Source organism: Carcharhinus amblyrhynchos, chromosome 31, assembly GCF_965287045.1.
Source record: "Carcharhinus amblyrhynchos chromosome 31, sCarAmb.v2.hapA, whole genome shotgun sequence".
Classification (NCBI taxonomy): Eukaryota; Metazoa; Chordata; class Chondrichthyes; order Carcharhiniformes; family Carcharhinidae; genus Carcharhinus; species Carcharhinus amblyrhynchos.
This window is the reverse complement of record NC_137354.1, coordinates 11,454,880-11,477,475: the sequence shown is the minus strand read 5'-3', so window position 1 is coordinate 11,477,475 and position 22,596 is coordinate 11,454,880. Positions and strand designations below refer to the sequence as shown.

Below are 22,596 nucleotides of genomic sequence, written 5' to 3'. Positions count from 1 at the left end.
AAAAGATGGTAAAAGAAAGAGTGGGGCTGATCAGGGATATAAAAGGATCCTTCTATGCGTAGGCAGGAGAAATAGCAGAGGTATCAAATGAATACTTTGTACTCGCCTTTACAAAAGAAGAAGTTAGCAAGGCTGAGGTGAGAGAAGAGGTAATTGTTACCAAGAAGAATTTTCAATTGCAAAGGAGGAGGTGTTAGAAAGACTATCTTTGCTGGCATAGTGACACAGTGGTTAGCACTGCTGCCTCACAGCACCACGGTCCCTAGTTCCATTCCTGGCTTGGGTCCCTGTCTGTGTGAAGTTTGCACGTTCCCCCCACAGTTTCCTCCCACAGTCCAAAGTCGTGCTGGTTAAGATGCATTGGCCATGCTAAATTCTCCCTCAGTGTATTTAAACAGGCGCCAGAGTGTGGCGACCGGGTGATTTTCACAATAACTTCATTGCACTGTTAGTGTAAGCCTACTTGTGACACTAATAAAATAAACTTAAACTTAGTTAAACATATTTGGATTTGAAAAAGGCATATCCTCTTGAAGAAGAAACCTACACCTTTGTTGGACCAAATTGGGGACCAACAGCAGGGCTCCAGTTAATCTGATTGTAACAGAATATAGAATCCCAAAGGGAAAGGCCTATTTCCGGATCGCACACACTGTCTTCAGATCAAGGGGGTGAGATCCCAAAGTACCGTCTTGGTGATCACCAAGGGGACACATTGGGAAGATTAACCATTAATTTTATTCAGTAACATCTTAGTGTGTTTGATTTTGTTTTGCAGAAAGAAGATGAGATTGAAGTACTGGTCAGCATTTCAGACAGTGTGAATAAAGTAAGACATTACGAAGAATCTTGTACTTAAGCAACGGTCTGGGACATTGTCTGTGCAACAAGCACAGTAATCCTTAATGAGGACCCTAATAGCTACAGATACAATGTTCATTCATTGAAACATTACCAAAATCAATTGTCAGCAAGTAACTGACTCTCAGCTGGATAAAGATGTTGATGATCAAATAATTATATAACAGATCCCAGTGCTTTTCATTTCCTCATTTAATCTTCTTCTCACCTTAAATATCCATGTACTCCATCTTCACCTGAAATCCTGCCTCCAACTCAATGACTGCATCTAACTGCTCAGATAAAAGCAAAAAACTGCAGCTTCTGGAATCTGAAACAGAAAATGCGGGAAAATCTTGGCAGGTCTGAAGGTATCTGTGGAGAGAGAACTGATGTATGAGGAGAGATTGACCAGGTTAGGATTGTTTTCGCTGGATTTCAGATGGATGAGGGGGGATCTCGTAGCGATTATAAAATTCTAATAGGACGAGATAGGGTAGATGCAGGGAGGATGTTCCCGATGGTGGGGGAGTCCAGAACCAGGGGTGACTGTCTGACGATTCGGGGTAGACTATTTAGGATGGAGATGAGGAGACATTTCTTCACCCAAAAAGCCTGTGGAATTCATTACCACAGGAAGTAGTTGATGCCAAAACATAGAATGTATTAAGCAGGTGGCGAGGTATAATACTTAGGATCAAAGGTTAGGGGAAGAAAGCAGGATTAGGCTATTGAGTTGGACGGTCAGCCATGATTGTAATGAATGGGCGGAGAAGCCTTGAAGGGCCAAATGGCCTCCTCCTGCTCCTATCTTCTATGCTTCTATATTTCTAACGTATTGAGTCAACGTCATTATCCACGAGGATAAAAGAGCTCTGAAGAGGACTCATCCAGGCTCAAAACATTGGCTCAATTCTTTCTCCACAGATGCTGTCAAACCTGCTGAGAGTTTCCGGCATTTTCTGCTTTTTTGTGTCTGCATCAAACTATTTGCTTCACACCAGAATCACTATCCTGGCAACCACCCTCTCATTGTTGCTCATCCATAGGAAAGCTACAGGATGAGAGGATAAGATGTCCATTCTCTGCCACATTTCTCTCTGTTGTACTGAGAGAGTGAGGCTAAAAGAGAATGGAGTAAGTGCATGAAGAAAATGGATGTAATGTACGAGGAGATACACAAGATCCAGGAGATATGTGAAGCAGTCAGGATGGGAAAGAGGCAAAACTCTAGGCAGCAAATGTTCTAGCCGGAATAGCAGTTGACAATTTCTGCCACTCACCTACATGATGAAGTAGCCTATATTAAATACAGGGTCTCAGTAATCTCACCCGGGGCTTTTCCACTGCTAGCTTTCTGCATTCTAATCTTGCAAGCTTGCACAGATGGGTAGCATATACGTAAGTACTGAAAGAGGATAATACTCTTACAAACAAAAAAAACAGCATCCTTTAGGAAGTGAAAATTAAAGTATTTCAGCCACTTTACATTTATTTTCTTTATGATATGGCTTTGGGTAGAAGTTTCAGTGATTGGTAACATTTAAAATTGATTCAATGTAATGCTGTGGTTCATTACAATTTTTTTAACAGATCAGAGCGAGAGGTGGCCAGTATAGACACTCGGATTCTCAAAATCATTCAAATACATTCAGCCCGTGAGCTGATGTGAGAACTACATCCGCAGTATAATTCTCTCTCATTTAGAGGCACTTGCTTTGCACTGAAAAACCTTGCCCAATAAACAATGTAATTACATTATATTGTTCCCCAGAACTAAACAATTCAGGCACATTCAGCATCATTGTGGGTGGCATGGTGGCTTGGTGCTGAGCACTGCTGCCTCACTGTGCCAGGGACCTGGGTTTAATTCTGGCCTTGGGTTTGCATGCTCCCCCCGTGTCTGCGTGGGTTCCTTCTGGGTGCTCTGGTTTCCTCCCACAGTCCAGAGATGTGTGGGGTTAGGTTGATTGGCCATGCTAAATTGACCCTAGTGTCAGGAGGATTAGCATGGTAAGTATAAGGGCTTGCAGGAATAGGATCTGGGTGGGATTGTGGTCAGTGCTGCCTCGGTGGACTGACTGGCCTCCACCTGCATTGTAGGGATTATATGATCACCAGTGGAATTCTTGTCAAAATTATTCCCAAGGGAAATCACTTTCACCAGTTATCATTTTTAGCATCTGTGAAGCATAGCATTTGTGTGATGATTTTGTTCTGTCATTCTTTCCAAATGGGATTTTGGGCAATATCTTCTTTTAGTGAAGAATGGTAGTCAATGAGCCTTTTTCGTTCACAGGTTGTCGAAAAGGTTCGAATACTTGTAACAGATGCTAATGACGAGAGCCCAGAATTTATTAATACACCCTACGTCATTAATGTACCTGAGGTATGTTGCTTTTAAGAACTGTAGTTTCCTTTTAGAATTAATTGATGATTGACAGATATTCAATGCAAACCTTCTGTTGACCAATGTTTTTTTGCCTTGGGCTGGGCTCTGCTAGAACACACCTTCAGGTAGCAGCATCTTCAAGGTGTATGCAGTGGACAAGGACAATGGATCCGGAGGCAGTGTCACCTACTTCCTACAGGTATTCTTCCTTCAACGCACTATTTCTGACTTTTCTTGTGAAAATATCCTCACACTTACACAGTGTGGCACAGTGGTTAGCACTGCTACCTCACAGTGTCAGGGACCCATGTTCAATTCCTGGCCTGGGTCACTGTCTGTGTGGTGTTTGCATATTCTCCCCATGTCCGTGTGGGTTTCCTCCCACAGTCCGAATGATGCGCTGGTTAAGTGTATTGGTCATGCTAAATTCTGGGTTTGAATCCTGCCACGGCAGATGGCGGAATTTGAGTTCAATAAAAGAAAAATCTGGAATTAAGAATCTACTGATGACCACAAAACCGTTGTCGGAAAAACTCATCTGGTTCACTAATGTCCTTTAGGGAAGGAATCTGCTGGCCTACATGTGACTCCAGAGACACAGCAATGTGGTTGATTCTCAACTGTCCTCGGGCAACTAGGGATGGGCAATAAATGCTGGCCAGCAACACCCATGTCCTGTGAATGAATAAAAAAAAGACGTCAATTTTTGAATTTTTGAGTTGGAACTTAGTTTTTGTAAAATAAAAATCACTTTTGGTTGCAGGACTGAACAATTTTTTACTGCTTAGATTTTGTTTGGTATTATGGAGGGTGATAGTGGCAGAGTGGAAATGTCACGAGAGTATTAATTCAGAGCCTAGGATAATGCTCTGCTAGCATGGGTTCAAATCCCACCATGGCAGCTAAATTCAATTCATAGAATTAGGAGTTATACCCTTACCCAATCAGGCCTGCACATGAATTCTTATACGCAGCAATGTGGTTGATATTAACTGCCCTCTGGGATGACCTAGAAAGCTACTCACTTCAAGGGCAATTAGGGATGGACAACAAATGCCATCCTTCTCAGTGGTGCCCACATTCCCTGAAAGAATATCACTTGTCCCTGAATTGACGCACCTTCTGCTTCATCTCTTCTAGAACATGCGTAAAAGCAAGTTTTCTTTGGATCGGTACAGTGGGGTCCTCCGGATAAAGCCAAGTGTGACTCTGGATTTTGAGAAGTCCAGGGCTCATTTTCTTACCATTATAGCCAAGGTAAACTGATATTTTTACAGTGTGTGTGAGTGTGTGTGTGTGTGTGTGTGTGTGAATCAGTGGGCAGGGGTGGTGCAGGGGGGAACATGCTGAGTGAGTTCATTGTTTCTGTAAGAAACGAAAATGCGCTTTTACATTTACCTCAGGATGGAGGCGGGAAGCTGAGAGGAAAGTATCGAATTTGCTCTTCCACAGCCACCGTTACGGTCAATGTTGCGGATATTCAGGACACTCCGCCCATATTCTCCGGCACACCCTATTTTGGACGCGTGTATGAGAATACAGAGCCTGTAAGTAGTGGATTGTGACCCATCGAACGTCCATTATTGTAAGCAGCCCATCGGTACATTTGCCAGCTGTTCAGGTCTCAGTTGAGAAGGTTGATTTTCTCTTGTGAGAAATGCAAAGCCTCAGTAAGATGAAGATTAGCTCCAGCTGACGAGTCAGTGAGAAGAATTTACTAATCGAACGTTCCTCTCATGACTTGAGTGATGAGTGGTGGAAATCTGAAATTCCCTTCTCCGAAAAGGTTTTGGATCTGTGCCCATTAAAAAAAGTTGCAAAGTGGGGATTGACAGATTTTTGTTAGGGAGGGATATTAGAAGTTACAGAATCAAGGTGTTTGGGTAAAAGTTTAAGATACAGAGCACTCATGACCAAACTGAATGGTGGGACAAGCTTTAGGGATTGGTTGGCCTTCTCCTGTTCTTACACAATCATTAAACCATGTATGTGCATCGTGGCAGGCGGATTCTGCATTCTTGCAGGTTCACAAAGAACAGAGAGTGAATTGAAGTGAAATTTGGAATGACTAAATGGGAAAACACACTAATAAATAGAGTTTATTCAAAAACTAGAGCTAAGAATTAACACTTGGACTACAGCATGGAATCATAGAACCCCCTGCAGTGCAGAAGGAGGCCGTTTGGCCCATCGAATCTGCACTGACCACAATACCATCCATAGACCCACATATTGGTCCTGCTAATCCCTCTAATATATGCATTTTGGGACACTAAAGGGCAATTTAGCATGGTAAGTCAACCTAGCCCGCACGTCATTGGACTCTGGGAGGAAACTGGAACACCCAAAGGAAACCCATGCAGACATGGGGAGAATGTGCAAACTCCACACAGACAGTGACCCAAGCCAGGAATCGAACCCAGATCCCTGGTGCTGTGAGGCAGTGATGCTAACCACTGTGTCACCTTGCTTCAACAGCCTGGAACCCGAGAATTCTTTAAAATTACAACAATAATGCCAGAATAGTGCTGCTTTACTGCTGTTGTATTAATACAATTGTATGTATGTATCCCAGGAAAAAGCGGTCCCAAAATGTTATTACTGTGGTCCCTTATGTTTTTCTCAAATCTGTCTTTCGCTTTCAGATGGAGCCCCTGCACAATGGACAGGCTTTGGTTTAATCATTTAAAAATGAACAACCCCTAAGTCTCATGCTGAGGCATCAGGTTAGGTTATGCCTTGACCCTAAAGTCAGACTTGAATCCACAACCTTGTTCTCCAGACCTGCCACTGCTACTACTGAGCTGTGGCTAACACCTCCATTGCTGCTTTGGTTATGTGGCAGGTCCAAAAGTAGCAAATCCTCTTTTACGTAGCATAATTCAAAGAAGAGCAGACAATAGATAAGATAACTTAGCAACAACTCTAGGTGAATTTGTTGGCTGTGTTGCAGAGACGTTTTAAAGGAAAGTAAGCACTGACTTGGAAAAGCTTGATGCCTAGGATGGCTGGCAAGGCAGCGCAATAGTTATCACTGTTGCCTCACACCACCAGGGTCCCAGGTTCAGTTCTGGCCTTGTGTCACTATCTGTGTAGAGTCTGCATGTTCTCCCCGTGTCTGTGTGGGTTTCCTCTGGATGCTCCGGTTTTCTCCCAGACTCTGAAAGACATGCTGGTTAGGGAGCATTGGCAGTGCTAAATTCTCCATCAGTGTACCCGAACAGGCACTGGAGTGTGGCGACTAGCGGATTTTCACAGTGACTTCACTGTGGTGTTAATGTAAGCCTACTTGTAACACTAATAAATAAATAATGATGTGATAGCTATCACTTGTGGGCTGAACTATGGTATGGAAAAACCATTTGCACCTGTGAGTACTGTCGTGGTTCCCCAGGACGACAAATGATTTTAGCCAATTGGAACAGAGAGTCTGAGTCTTGATCTTCCAAGCAGTAGACTTTATTCTCTAGTACAAGACAATAAAGCCGGGATGTCCGGAACCATCCAACAAACTGTTCGCTTACAGTCTTTTTATGCTCACTACAACTCCATACCCCGAGATCCTTATCTTACTCTCAAGGTTGATCTTTTTAGTCACCATTGTTCCTGAGCCTGCCATTTATTTATCTTGTTTGAGGTTGGTCACTAACTGGTGCATCATTTATTTCTTGAAACCATGGTAGTTACGACCTTTGTCCTTATCTAGACAGTTCTGCTTGTACAACAATCATGGCTTAACTGGCGTAGGTCGAATAATAACGAGAACATATTTACTTCACTCTTTCCTTTCAGCCATAATCACATTGAGTTGAGTAACTGAACAACAACCATTGTTCCCCAAGGTGGCTATTGTTTACATTCATTGATTATAGGTGATTACTATACTAATTACATTAGGTAGCATACATTGATTTGATTAATTATGCTGGTCTCATCACATCTCATCGTACACATTTTAATCACATCTCATCGTACACATTTTAATCACATCTCATCGTACATGTTTTAATCACATCTCATCGTACACGTTTTAATTACAAGTTTCAGAGCAAATTCTCTCACAGAGCAAATTCTCTCACAGTACCTGTGGTTTAGAGGTACCAAGAGGAGGGTAGAATCTGCTAAGAAGGCTCCATGAAGCTGATATTTAGTGTCATGGATAAAATGTGGACAGGAAACCCAGAGGGACTGAATTGAATGAAGTAATCAGAACTTTGAGGAAAAAGAAGCAAGTTGATCATATAGGTCAAAAAATAAAGCATTGTGAAGTTTCATACATACTACATACTGAACTATACTATACTACATATTATTTTTAATTTCTTGTTAGGGTTCGGAAGTATTTAGCGTGACAGCCTCTGATGGAGATCTTGGGAACCCCAATCCAATCCATTACACCATTGCGCATGGTAAGTGAAATTACACAATGATAGGGTGAGAGAGAACTGCTCAAATCTCTGTTTCCTTCCCCACTGTCTATAACCAGTAACCTTTTGAAAGGAAGATGTGTGTGCTTCTTAAGCCTGAGAGTGTGTGGACAACTTGAATAGTCAGCAGCAAGTTTTCGTGGGTTCGAATAAAGAGGATTGTTTATTCATGAACTTGCCCCGAAGTCTAACATACAGCACACAAAAACACACTCAAAGAAAATACAGTTGAAGAGAATAGTGCACTTTTACAAGTTATTGACAAAAGGGGTTGTTTATAACACACATGATTGTCCTTGCAGATCTGATGGGAAAGTTTCTTCACGCCTGAAGTGCAGTTTAGATAAGTTGCACTGTCAGAATCATGTGTCAAAGTGTTTTTCAGGATTCTCTTAAAGAATGAACTTTCTGCAGGTCATAAAGTTAGTTGCTTGAAGTCTTTTATCACGAGGACAGTTTTCTGCATTGTTGGAGCTAAAAAGAAATACTCAGGTCTTAAAGCAGAGATGTCCCGGCCCTTGCTGCTGCTCCCATCTTCTTCTGCAGACAGTGTGTAAGAAATAAAAGGAAAACCAACAGGACTGCCCTACCCTGGGGTTTCTCGCAGTTACCCTTTCCAAATGTGCTGGAATTCTACTGGCCCGCTCCATGGAATCGGAGCGGGTGTGGAGTGGACAATGGTAATGTCTGTTAGCTTGGGCAGGGATTTTCTGGTCTCAGCTCGAGCGAGGCTGTAAAACCCCATCCACAGCGTTGGTCTTAGGTGACTACACTTCAACAATACTTGATTGGCTGTAGAAAACTTTGAGACATCTGGCAGTTGTGAAAAACACTAAATAAGTACAAGTCTTTGCAGGGCATGGAATTGTCCATCTGGTCTGTGGCATGACCCCTGGTCCTGGTCCTTAATTAGTAAACATACTAGTTGAACCTCAGTTGCTGTGAACTTCCAACCAGGGGGCAGTGTGGCTGGAAATTCTCACCCAGGAACTTGCTCTCGCTCCTCAGCTATTCAATCAATCCCAGGTCTTTTCTGGCCTTCTTTCTCTCTTGCTATCATTGTCAAGTCAGAGAAATGAAAGCCCGTGAAAAGATGACTTCTTGAACTGGCTGCGCCAATGGAACAAGCATCTTTCTTGCTACTGAAAGTGAGTTGTCCTTGATTAAATGACACACTTGAAGGAATGAGGATTGAGGGAGGCAATTCATGTGATTAGCTCGGTAAATCTGAGCTTGTAAGATATGATATGAGTATTGTCCACATTTATCAATAGCTTGCATTTTCTTAACAGGAAATGATGGATCTTTTGACATAAATAGCACCAGTGGAGTTATTACCCTTCTACAAACTACAAAACTCCTCCAGAAGGATGTATACAAACTTTTTATTCGGGTAGGCCATAAAAAAAACTGGCATTTTAACATAGATGCATGAATACTTAGTGTGCTTCAATGGAATGTTTGGAGTCACTATTTTGATAGAGGCATGAAGGCATTGTTGAACTGATTGCAGAAGTGGGCTTTGCCAGCATAGTGCAGAAGGAGGCCATTCGGCCCATCAGAGGTAGCCTTAATGGGCCAAATGGCCTCTTTCTGCACTGTAGATGTTATGACTCATTGTTGTATACCCCCTCCCACATGACCCACCCTCTCACGCATGGCTCAGTATTGGCTGAGGACTGAAGAAAGTTCCTACTCTTAGTTGGAAACTTGTGCAAAGACTAAGAGCGGTGGAAAGAAAGACTTGCATTTGTATAGCACCTTTCACAAACTCAGGATGTCCCAAGATTTTTTTTAGTTAATTAAGCACGAATAAATTGTGCACAGCAAACTGTGAGAGTGACCAAATAATTTGCTTCCCTGCTATTGGTTAAGGGGTCCACAGTGACTAGGTGGCAGGGCTCCTCTGCTTTTCATTGATTTAGTGCCATAATTTAACGTCCTATTTGAACGATAATTGTTAAAAAGGTGGAAGTGTGAATTGTGATCGTCTTTAATCACCAAAGAAATCACCAAGAGGCAAAAAAGATTGAATTCTCCTTGAAGTGTATCTCTGCACCATACACTATAAGTAGCCAAGGTGGCAGATTCCACCAGGACACTCTGATACTGCCTGCTACCTCCGAGTAGTTCAGAGAGATGTTTCTAATGGAGAAATGTCCTGATTCACTAGGGGCTTCCACAGAAAAGCAATTGAAATGGTAAACTGAGTGAGTGCTGGGCCACTTTGTGAAGACACATCACCCTATTCGGGTGACGCAGTGGTGGTATGGTGTTGGCACGGTGGCACAGTGCTTAGCACTGCTGCCTCACAGCTCCAGAGAGCTGGGTTTGATTCCCAGCTTGGGTCACTGTCTGTGTGCAGTTTGTATATTCTCCCCGTGTCTGCTTGGGTTTCCTCTGGGTGCTCCGGTTTCCTTCCACAGTCCAATGATGTGTGGGTTAGGTGCATTGGCCTTGCTAAATTGCCCCTTAGTGTCCCAGGATGTGTAGATTAGAGAGATTAGCGGGGTAAGTATGTGGGGTTACGGGGGTCAGACCTAGGTGGGATTGTTGATTCGATGGGCCAAATGGCCTCTTTCTACACTGTAGGCTTTCTTTGGTTCTATTTCACAGAGCAACCCTGATCCCTGGGCCATTTCACCAGTTGCACCTTATTCCAAGTTCTACAAAAATGTGAAACATGACCATACAGACACAGCTCACACTGACCTTTCTGCTGTGTTTTGTCCATAGGCTTCTGAAATAAATCCTGATGCTGACGTACCAGTGTTTATGACAGTGATGGTGACAATCCAAGTGGTGGACCTCAACAATCATCGACCCACCTTTTACAGCGAAAACGGCCCACAGTCACAGTTTGAGATGACAATGTATGAACATCCACCTGCAGGAGAGATACTGCGTGGACTGAAGATAACAGTAAATGACTCCGATCAGGTCGGTCTGTGTGTTTTGCATTCAAAATATACAGGATGGTTTGTTTCAAGTTTTCAACTTTGGGGTGGCACAGTGGTTAGCACTGCTACCTCACAGCACCAGGGACCCAGGTTCAATTCTCTGGCTTGAGTCACTAAGTGTGCAGAGTTTGCATGTTCTCCCCGTGTCTGTGTGGGTTTCCAGTTTCCTCCTGCATACTGAAAGATGAGCTGGTTAGGTGAATTGACCCGAACAGGCGACGGGTGGACCGTGGTGACAAGGGGAATTTCACAGTAACTTCTTTGCAGTGTTAATGTGAGCCTTACTTGTGACGAATAAACTTTATAAGAGAGTTTGAAATACTATTTCTGCTATTTGGGGAACTGAAGAATAGCGGGAACAACCTAAAAATTACGGTGAATCACAGATTAAATTAGAGAGGGCAACATTTTGGATGGGAATCCCATTTCAGATGGAATTGCAAAATAGTCTCTGCCAGCACCTATCTGAAATTATTTCATGAATGTATTGCCATCTACTGGTTCAAAACATACCTTAAAACATTTGTTACTTGGGTAGCATTAAAACATTGCAGTGGAGTCTTGGCTTTTATTCATATCAGCCAAATAATTACAATAATCATGTGAGTGTTTTGTACCCAATGCTTGCTATTACCAGAGTATTCTCTGCTGATCTAATTGGATTACATGCATTGCTGTCAGACAGACCCACATGACATTGGAAACTGGATCTATTCAATCTGTACTGGATCATTTTTTTTACATTTATTTATTAGTCACAAGTAAGGCTCACATTAACACTACAGTGAAGTTACTGTGAAATTTCCCTAGCCGCCACACTCCATCGCCTGTTCGGGTCAATCCGCCTAACCAGCGCATCTTTCCGAATGTGGGAGGAAACCGGAGCACCTGGAGGGAACCCATGCAGACACAGGGAGAACGTGCAAACTCCACACAGACAGTGACCCAAGCCGGGAATTGAGCCCGGGTGCCTGGCGCTGTGAGGCAGCAGTGCTAACCACTGTGTTACTGTGCCGCCCTACAAATTTTGCTACAAATCTCCTAATTTTGGAGAAGATGTACTCTTTCTGTTTTGGGATGGTACATCCCTTTAAAGTAGAGCAGGGTGTATGTGTACTGGTATAAAGTACCTGTGCTTTTTGCTATTGGTTTCCCCATTGTAATTAACAGTTAGAAAGGTTGCAATGGACATTTATGACTGGACTTACAATATGCTTGAAAGATGACACAGAAGTCAAACCAAACATATTGAGGAACATAGGGACAGGATGAAAACATTTAGCCCCTCAAGCTTGTTTTGTTAATGTGTAATCTAACTCCATATACCAGCCATGATCCTTAACAGTCTTGCTTAACAAAAGCCATTCAGTCTCCAAATTAATATTAACTATTTAATTACCAAACCTCTACTACCCTTTCTGTGCCATGGTTTTAAAAGTTTTAAAATTTATTTATTAATGTCACAAGTGGGAGGCATGGTAGCACAATGGTTAGTGTTGCTGCCTCACAGCACCAGGGACCCAGGTTCAATTCCGGCCTCAGGTGATTGTCTGTCGGGAGTTTGCATGTTCTTCCCGTGTCTGTGTGGATTTCCTCCAGGTGCTCCGGTTTCCTCCCACGGTCCAGAAATGTGTGGGTTAGGTAGATTGGCCATGCTAAATTGACCCTAGTGTCAGGGGGATTAGCAGGGTAAATGTGTAGGGTTACAAGAATAGGGCCTGGGTGGAATTGTTGTTGGTACAGACTTGATGGGCCAAAGGACCTCCTTCTGTACTGCAGGGATTCTATGAAGTAAGCTTACATTAACACTGCAATGTGTTTATGTGGAAAAATACCTAGTTGCCACACTCTGGTGCCTGTTCGGGTACACTAAGGGAGAATTTAGCATGGCCAATGCACCTAACCAGCACGTCTTTCAGACTGTGGGAGGAAACCCACGCAGACACAGGGAGAATGTGCAGACTCTGCACAGAAGGTGACCCAAGCTTGAAATCGAACCCAGGTTCCTGGTGTTGTGAAGCAGCAGTGCTAACCACTGTGCCATCCTATGGGTCCGGCAGTGAGTGCGCAGTGCTTATTTACTTGGTAGTATGGCTTCCAGGTGGCATTGTGGTATTAGTATGTCCTTATTCGCCTTGACATTCTGTTGAAAGGCTGGAGGCTGTTTGCCAGCCGTATGGTGAGGTTAAAACCAATTAGTAGATAGTCAGTTTTGGCTTGGATTTGCTACTCTGAACTTCGCTGACTGAGCTAAATTTAGACGTAAAGTAAACCTGATTTTGTATGTTAAAAAAGTCAATAATCACTCAGAGCTTTCATGAATAAAAACCTCTCTGTGTCAAATACTAAAGGGGAAAGCTGCACCAACTAACAAAACCATTTTGCTAAATCACTTCTCAAAGTATCAAAGTGAAACATTGACACCATCACCAAATGCTATTCCAAAAACTGCCCTGGAATCTTCAGGACTTCCTTCATCCCAAGTGATAGGGGAAGGAAAGACTTTCAAAATATTTTCCTGAGAATATGTTTAATATACTGGCATCAGTGAACATAGGGGTGGCATGGTGGTTAACACTGCTGCCTCACAGCGCCAGGCACCTTGGTTCGATTACTGGCTTGGGTCACTGTCTGTATGGAGTTTGCACATTCTCCCCATGTCTGCGTGGTTTCCTCCAGGTGCTCCGGTTTCCCCCCACAGTCCAAAGATGCGTGGGTTAGGTGGATTGGCCACGCTAAATTGACCCTTAGTGTTAGGCTAGGGTAAAATGCATGGGGTTATGGAGATGGGTTTAGACTTGATGGGCCAAATGGCCTATTTCTGCACTGTAGGATTCTATGATCCCTCAACATTGTTTCTTGTTTACCTTAGGGAACAAACGCACAATTTAATCTCAGGCTTGTGGGCCCTCAAGGTATATTCCGAGTTATTCCCCAAACTGTCCTCAATGAAGCACAAGTCACAATAATAGTGGAGAACTCGACTGCTATTGACTATGAAAAGTTCCAAGTGTTTAATTTTAAGGTATGTAAGATATGAAGTAGGATTTGTCAAATTTGTTTTTTTATGGTGATTTTGCAACTTCAGTAAGATTCCATTGCTCTTCCCTCCAGCTCCTTGCTGTTGAATCGGACACTCCAGAGAAGTTCAGTTCCACAGCTGACATTATCATTCAACTGGTGGACACCAATGACAATGTTCCGAAATTTACTTCCGACTTCTATGTTGCACGGATCCCTGAGAACTCCCCCGGGGGCACTCCCATTATATGTGTTACTGTAAGTGGTGGACGCGTATGTGATAATCTTGTAAATATTCCTTGTAAGTAGCAGACGTGTTGACCTGGTTGGCAAAGGCAAACTAACCTTTTGTATCAGCCAGTCCCAGGTTTGGCACCCAGGGCTGGACATTCTGTTGGGGTTGTGTAATAAGTGTTTAGAGACAGAAGTCTGTTCACCAAAATCTCTTAGCAGTACGCAGAGTGCTAGTGGTCAGCAGTCTATGCCCGGGGGTGTCAGAGGAACTGACAATCCCGGTTAAATACAAGGAATAGACTCCCTGATTGGCCCATTAATTGGATCCTTAATCAGGGAGCTCATGCTCCAATAGGCCAACCTCAATGGCCTAACTGAAGTCATTACAGGTTGGTATCCTCTATGTTGGGATCAAGCATGTATGCTGACACTGTGTTGTGTTGGAAACCGATTTATGAGAAACTGACCAATTTTAGTGGCCAGAGGGTGCTGCTCACCATCCAATTAAGGATGGCGCTGGTGGGCTCCTGAGGTTGCAGGGCCAATAGGAGAGGGTAGGGGGGTGCTGCTGTGCCATTACCTAGAGGGTGCACCTCACAAAAGGGGCACCCTCAGAACTCCAGGTAAATTTAATTTAATTGAAAACTGGCAACGCCTGTCAAGCCGTGAGCATGTCTGTGCCTGACAGTCAACGTGAGAAGCATCTTGGTGCTAATTATAATTAAATGTATTTCTGCAAGTTCCATCACATGAATTTCCCCCCCACCCCAACCCCAACCACTGCCCTGCTTCAGCCATTAGTTGGCCAACACAGCCTGTGATGTACTGCCTTCCTACGCTACTCGGGAAGCTAACTTACTCATTACCCAATTAGATGATGCTTGACTGTCAGACAAACAGCCTCCCTCCACCCTCTCCCCCACCCATTTTCACTATTCTATATCTGGCAAAGAGAAATGGTCAAAGAAAATAAAAACAATCTTCCTTAATGTCCCGATGATTTTTTTCCCAAGTTGTGCACAGCAGCATTCCAGAGGGTTGGCAACCCAGGATGGTCCCAAGTGGGATGAGTGCTGCCTCCCACCACTGGAGGCTGCCCCCTCCCACTGGAGGCTGTGCCCGCTCAGTGAAGGCTGTCCCCTCCAACTGGAGGCTGCTCCCCTCTCACTAGAGGCTGCATTTTACCCTCCAGAAATAATCTTTGTAGTCTTTCAGCTCTGATCAAATGGTCAAAATCTTGACATTTTCATTTTGGGATGTCACTTTTTAAGAGTTGCTTTTGTTCTCCTTACATCAAGCACTCTTCATTTGTCTTATGGTCTCAATGTGGAATTTTTAGCACATATCTTAGCAATCACATTTTGAGGGCCTCTATTTTCTTCCACAGATCTTTATTTATTGTCCATTGTCTGATGCTTACTCACAAATGTTTCTGGTGGAGTGTGAACTCATGACCCATGGTTTGTTAGTCTGTCAGAGTAACAATTGTACCCAACAACCTCTTGAGGTGGTCCGCCTGCAATATAAATCTCCTCCCTCTTTCTAATTCTTGTTCACTTTTATATTGATAGATATAATCTCAAATTAAGTCCATCACCCACAAGTGCTCTGATATAATGTTTTAAATGTTACAAACCAAACCAATGGAATATGGATGGGAGAAATAGGTGATAAGGTGATAACTCAGATAACCACACCACATGATGGATAGTGTCAGCAACTGCTGTTTCTACAGAAGGAACTGTTCAAATGCAGACAATAAAAATAAAACAAAACCTACTCCAACTTATAAATCGAAGAAAGGGTTTAATAGAGAAACTTTATTACTCCAAACCTGGGGCCAATCCAAGTTCCCCGCAATTCCCAACAGGTTCTTATTTATTGTGAGTCAGCTGGTCAGCTGACCATCACATCATTCTGTAATTGGTTTGCTGGGTCAGCTGACTCCTACAGTTTGTTACCATTGGTCATGTTACACCCAATACAATGTTGTCACCGGTTACATTTTAACATTTTCTTTATTTTTTGCAGCAGGTTTGGCTTTAGCTACGAAATAGATCTTTTTTTTATTCATTTGCGGGACATGGGTGTCGGTGGCTGGGCCAACATTTATTGTCCATCCCTAGTTGCCCTTGAGAAGGTGGTGGTGAGCTGCCTTCTTGAACCACTGCAGTCCTCATGCTGTGGGTTAACCCACAACACCGTAAGGGAGGGAATTCCAGGATTTTGACCTGCCGACTGCGAAGGAACAGTCAATATCTTTCTAAGTCAGGGTAGTGAGTGACTTGGAGGGTAATAATTATGTGAATAACATCTGCCTTGCCATTATCCTAACCTTTGATTATCTTCACAGGCAAATGATGCTGATTCAGAAATGTGGGGAGAAGTCAAATATTCGATGTATGGAACAGGGGCTGATCTGTAAGTAGCGTTTCTGAATTGCTTTGAATTCCAAGGGGGTGGTTGGAGGGTTAAGTCATGCGGTCATTGCAAACAGAGACAAGTGATGTGATGAGAAATCCCTATCTAAAGTCAATTGACTTCCGGTTTCTCTCCAAATTTTCCAGCTCCGCCCAAGACAATTCTCGCCAAAATCAAATGAAATGAAGGTCAAAATTGCATGAATCTTTGGTTGGGTTTCAGTATCTCTTCCCTTGACAGATGCACTGGCTTCTGGCAAACATATCCAGCAAGTCTTTTTTTTACTCTTTTCCCAGTCTAACTTAAATTGCCACTAAATGCATCACTTTTTTATGTGATGTCATGATTAATGCAGTAATCCTGGCTCCACAGGGTGGCACAGTGGTTAGCACTGTTGCCTCACAGCTCCTGGCTTGGGTCAAAGCCGGAGTCTGTGTGAAGTCTGTGCATTCTCCCCGTATCTGCATGGGTTTCCTCCAGGTGCTTCTTTCGCCCTCCCATGGTCTAAAACATGTTCTGGTTAGGTGCATTGGCCATGCTAAATTCTCCCTCAGTGTACCCAACCAGGAATGTGTCAACTAGGAAATTTTCACAGTAACTTCATTGCAGTGTGAATGTAAGCCTACTTGTAACACATTTACAAATGCTGCCAGTGCTTGTCTCAATAATGCTGACCATGAAACTATGATTGACTGTCATAAGAACCACCTGGTTCACTAATCCCCCGGAAGGAAAAGAAATCTGCCATCCTTATCTGATCAGGCCTATGTGTGATTCCAGGTCCTCAGCAATGTGGCGAACTCTTAACTGTCCCCTGAAATGGCGCATCAAGCCACTCATTTCAAGGACAGTTAGGGATGTGCACTGCACACCCACACACAGTGAAAGAATAAATTAGTCCAGAGTTTGGGGCCTGAAGTCATTGACAATCGATTAAAACAATTAAAATGGGGGGTGCGCTAGAGTATCGCACAATACTACAGTGCAGAAGAGGCCTTTTGGCCCATCAAGTCTGCACCAATGCATGAAAGGCCCTGACCTGCCCACCTAAACCCACTTGCCAGCATTTGGCCCATGGCCTTGAATGTTATGGTGTGGAGATACCAGCATTGGACTTGGGTAAACACAGTAAAAAGTCTCACACCACCAGGTTAAGTACTCCAAAAGCTGGTGGCTTTTGCTACCAAATAAACCTGTTGGACTTGAATGTCATGGCATGCCAAGTACTCAATCAGGTACTTTTTAAAGGATGTGAGGCATTCCACCTCCACGGACAATGTACCAGAGCATAGAATTAGGCAGTCTTAGCAATGGCATTAGTGGTGAAGTCATAAGTTTATCTTGGAATCAAATGTGACACCAAAGATCCAAACAGACTGGCTTAACCTCAAGCTGCTGACCAGAGAGAAGGATTGAGTCGGTGGATTAACTAGGGAGCAGAGTTTGCAGCAGAGGCTGTAAGCAATGGCTTGAGTCTTCCCAATATTTGATTAGAGGGGATTTCTGCTCCTCCACTCCGATGATTTGGCACCAGTAGAGGAGTCGAGAGAGGAGTTGGTGAGATTAGAGCTGGCCATTTCCAACGTAGATATGAAAACTAGTGCTGTGCCTTTGGATGAAGTTGCCTGGGGCAGCATGTAGATCAGAAATGGGAGAGGACTGTGGATAGATAGGTGTGGAACACCAGTCTAATGGTCTGTTAACTATTACAAACTTTTGGTTTTATCCAACAATGTGACAAGGTCGATGCTGTTAGGTTCAAGAATTCACTGACACCTCGTGGTAAATCGTAAGAGTTTATTAGGAGTTTGTTCAAAATGTACATCAGCTTTTCAGATTCTTTCGCCCTCTCTGTGTCTCTCTTTCTCTCTGAGTCTTACACTCAAGATGTTGCCAATCTTCCCTCCACCAGATGTCTCTCTTCCAGTCTCTCTCCCTTTCTATTGTTCTGACACAATATTATTATTCATTACGCTAGAGAATGCCCATTTACATTCATTGCTTAATTAAACACATCTGCAAAGGTTTTGCAAAGGACACTAATTGGTTCTAACCTCTGATCATGCTTTGTTCATGAGGTGAGGCTCTGACAAGGTTGGCTAAATCACACACACTGTGACAAGCAGCGCAGCACATGTAACATTGTAACATGGTAAGTTTTCACAGGGTTTATCCTGTGTGAAAATGTTAATAAAAATATATTGAAGAAAATGTTAGACCTAAAAATGGTAAAATAAAACAGTGACTTCCCATAACGCTCAGTATAGTTTACTATCCGTGCGCAGTTATAGACTGGCCTCTTACTTCACCCCAAATTCTTATCTTTCAGATTTCTGATCCACGCCACCACGGGCATTATATACACCCAGCCCTGGGCAGTCCTGGATGCAGAAGTCCAGTCTAAATTCAACTTTTACATCAAAGCTGATGATGGGGAAGGGAAACACAGCTTGGCGGAGGTCTTTGTAACAGTTCTGGATATAAATGACCACTACCCAGAATTTAATGAGAATATTTTGGAGAAAGTTATGATCATTGGGTCGCCTGTCAAAGTTGAGGTAAGAAGCAAGATCTGAAGAATGTAATATGTTGTTGCCTCCCAATGTACTGTTAGTCCAATAACATCAACATTTGCAGAGATTACTGTTCTTCCATTAAAGTTTCAGCTGAAATATGCTTGTCTGGCACCAAAATGCAATATTACTAAACACTGGGCTCTGCACTTGCAGCTAAAGCAGTATACTTTTAACTTCCGCCAGAGTTCCAACACAATAGGGGAATGTTTGAAAAGAGATTCACCACAAACTTCCATCTCCCACCTCCTGTGGCCAGTACAGAGCCACATTGATAAATCACCCACTTACCTGTGGGTCCACAATGCACAGTGCAACAAGCACAATCATTCCTAAAAATAGGCTATTTATTGTTAACAATGATGTCTGCGAATAGTTTTAGACCAGAAAGTTATCGTCAATTGTTTTCCAAATCACTAATGACATTGCACATTGAAATTTCAACATGCCTTTTAGCATTGGATTGCACCAATCAGGAAGTGAGGGAGAATGTTTACAGTACTGAGAAAGAGAGACTTTACTCTGAGAGAGAGAGAGAGAGAGAGAAAGATTTAACTGAGAAAGTGAGAGAAAGAGATTTACCTGTGTGAGGGAGATGTTTAACTGTGAGCGAGAGCGCGATAGAGAGAAATTTAACTGTGTGAGAGAGTAAGAGAGACATAACTGTGAGAAAGAGATTTAACCATGAGACAGAGGTTTAACTGTGAGAGAGAAAAAGAGGGAAGTTTAACTGCGAGAGAGAGAGTGAGAGATTTAACTGAGAGAGAGAGATTTAATGTGTGTGAGAGAGAGATTTAGAGAGAGGGAGAGAGAGAGAGATTTAACTGAGGGAGAGAGATTAACTGAGAGAGCAGTTTAACTGTGTGAGAGAAAGCTTTAAATGAGAGAGAGGTTTAACTGCAAGACAGGTTCCACTGTGTGTGAGAGAAAAAAGATTTAACAGAGAGAGAGGTTTAACTGAAAAAGAGAGGTTTAACTGAGAAGAAAAAGTTTTAACGCAGGGAGAGGTTGTAAGGCATATTTGAGAGCAGCAAGAAATATGAAGATAGAAAGGTTTAGAAAGTGTGTAGAGATGTGCAAAGCTAGCTGAAAGATCTGGCACAAAGAATAGAAAGGGCGCACATATAGAGGACAGTTGGAAGAACAGAGGGCATATAATGTGACATTGGATTTGGAGCAAGTCAATAAAGTGATTTGAAAATGAGAAGAAAGATTTAACATATTCTACACTGGTGGGTTTACAAGCAGCAGAGATAGTCACAACAGGAGCAGTAGTGTTTGCAGTTTAGCATGGGATAGAATGTGTGTGGCTGTGTTCTTCATGTTTCGTTCACAAGACCACTAAAGAACATACTAGAGGAATCAAACCCCCAGCATGTAAAGTGTGGAGGATGTGCTGAGAGACAGGAGCAAATATTACAAAATTACCAAACTGAGAACAGACCATCATGAAGTTTAAGTACATTACAGGTCTACCTCCTACAAAACAAGGGCGTGATTATTTACAAGCTGTAAAAATACAATAAAATGTGAAGATGGTGCCTTCCAAGAGTTCTATGACCAATTATCTATTGCTGATTGGCAGCGACAGAAGCTGAGACAGAGGAGAAATCCTTGATGTCTTATCTGAAGCTTATTAGAATTAACAAGTAGCAACCTAGAGGTAAATTGTTTTTTCAATTGTTTTTCAAACTGCACAGAGGAAAAAGATTTGCAATTAAGTTATGTAATGTGTAATGCTGGTGATAATATCTTACCAATATCCAGGGATGGTGGGACTGATGCACGAGGAGAGATTGACTAGGTTAGGATTGATTGCGCTGGATTTCAGATGAATGAGGAAAATTATAAAACTCTAACAGGACTAGACAGGGTAGATGCAGGGAGGATGTTCCTGATGATGGGGGTGTCCAGTCTGAGGATTCGGGGTAGACTATTTAGGATGGAGATGAAGAGACATTTCTTCACCCAAAAAGTGGTGAGTCTTTAGAATTCATTACCACAGGAAGTAGTCAACGCCAAAACATTGAATGTATTCAAGAGGCGTCTGGATATAGCACTTGGGAGTAAATGGGATCAATGGTTATGGGGAGAAAGCAGGATTAGGCTATTGAGTTGGATGATCAGCCATGATTGTGATGAATGGCGGAGCAGGCTCGAGGGGCCGAATGGCCTCCCCCTGCTCCTATCTCCTATGTTTCTATCTTGCACTTGATATGAGTGTTTGGAGAGTTCTGATGAATCGCATCACACGATGAACCTTTTATTTCAGGCCACAGACGAAGATGCGGAGGAACCGAACAACATTGTCGATTACTCGATCATGCAGGCTGACCCTGCGGATGTCTTTGACATTAACCAAGCCACGGGAGAGATTGCGCTAAAGTCCTACATCAAATCCCTGGAGGTCATTCACAACATCACCAGAAACAAGGCATGTCAGTGGTCGCTGGTGGTGCAAGCGAAGGACAGAGGTTCCCCTTCGTTCAGCACGACCGCTGTGGTGAGGATTGACATTACCGAGGAGGTAAGTACCTGTTCCCGGAAGGTATCCTTGTAAGCTATGCGAGGACACAAAAAAGTGAAATGCTACAACCTGACAGGTTTGAATAATTCGCTAACCAGTAATTCGGAACAACAGAACATTGCCATCAAATTTGCACCTCTTGGTTATCAATCAATGCCCCTAGATAGATTAGATATGGTCTGACTCAAGATTAAGGAACTCATGTGCCCACTTTGTGGTGCCAATGCAGATCATAGGGTACTTTCTTCCGCAGTGCTTGTTCATTGACAAGGTAGAATTATTTGGAAAGTGCCAGCTCTCATACCAGCCCAGGGTTATTCAGGCTGCCTGTGAGTCAAAGATGAAGCCACCATTTTTTGTCCCCAGGCATAAATAGAGACAGTTCTGCAAGAAGGCCGTAGTGTTAAGATTGTCTCCAAATTCACAGAGGATGCCACATGTGAAATATTTATTGGTCAGGCCAAAGACACTGCCATGAAATATATCACCCTATCATGGAGTTACATGGTTCCCATCACATGTTAATTTCCCACATCATAACAATGACTTCAAAAGTACTTCATTGGCCGTAAAGTGCTTTGTTCATAAAAAGCACTCTATAAATGCAAATCTTTCTTTTTATTAACTATTCGTCATGAGCAGTCATGGTTTGCATTTCATTCCACAATACACAGCCAATTATAATAAACAAAAGTTGTTGTTACAGAATTAAAGAAATGTTCATTGAATTGGGTGAAACTTACACCTTTATAGACGGAATTTTGAGCCCTTAAGCATTTTAGAGTCATAGAATCCTGTCATCCACAGGCCATTCGGTCCATTGAGTCTTCACCAACCACAATCCCACCCAGGCCATATCCCCATGCATTTACCCTAGCTAGTCCCCCTAACACCAAGGGGCAATTTAGCATGGCCAATCCACCTAACCTGCACATCTCTGGAGTGTAGGAGGAAACCATGCAGACACGGGGAGAATGTGCAAACTCCACACAGATAGTGACCCAAGCCGGGCATCGAACCCGGGTCGCTAGCGCTGTGAGGCAGCAATGCTAACCACTGTGCCACCCAATGTGTCGCCCGGAAGTGTTTGTGATGGTTGGAAGTTCTCCTGATTGGCCACGTTGTTCGTCTTCCGCACTTGCCGGTAAATGGGAGGCAAATCTGGGCTGGCAAGCAGCAAGCCCTGATCCCAGATTCATTG

At 43.1% G+C, this 22,596-nt stretch overlaps 1 protein-coding gene across 3 annotated transcripts in view; it reads left to right on the top strand.

Moving 5' to 3' along the window:
- cdhr1a (cadherin-related family member 1a) overlaps nucleotides 1–22,596 on the top strand; it is a 32,350-nt gene that overhangs the window by 7,342 nt on the left and 2,412 nt on the right. For 2 of the 3 annotated variants that reach the window (XM_080215847.1, XM_080215849.1), the window contains exons 4-16: nucleotides 779–829; nucleotides 3,140–3,229; nucleotides 3,345–3,431; nucleotides 4,373–4,489; nucleotides 4,636–4,779; nucleotides 7,563–7,641; nucleotides 8,952–9,052; nucleotides 10,396–10,599; nucleotides 13,492–13,644; nucleotides 13,734–13,898; nucleotides 16,228–16,295; nucleotides 18,625–18,853; nucleotides 21,141–21,395. In XM_080215847.1, coding sequence (XP_080071973.1) covers nucleotides 779–829; nucleotides 3,140–3,229; nucleotides 3,345–3,431; nucleotides 4,373–4,489; nucleotides 4,636–4,779; nucleotides 7,563–7,641; nucleotides 8,952–9,052; nucleotides 10,396–10,599; nucleotides 13,492–13,644; nucleotides 13,734–13,898; nucleotides 16,228–16,295; nucleotides 18,625–18,853; nucleotides 21,141–21,395 — 1,743 coding nt within the window. The remainder of the gene's footprint in view (nucleotides 1–778; nucleotides 830–3,139; nucleotides 3,230–3,344; nucleotides 3,432–4,372; nucleotides 4,490–4,635; nucleotides 4,780–7,562; nucleotides 7,642–8,951; nucleotides 9,053–10,395; nucleotides 10,600–13,491; nucleotides 13,645–13,733; nucleotides 13,899–16,227; nucleotides 16,296–18,624; nucleotides 18,854–21,140; nucleotides 21,396–22,596) is intronic. The other variant, XM_080215848.1, reaches the window with a different exon arrangement.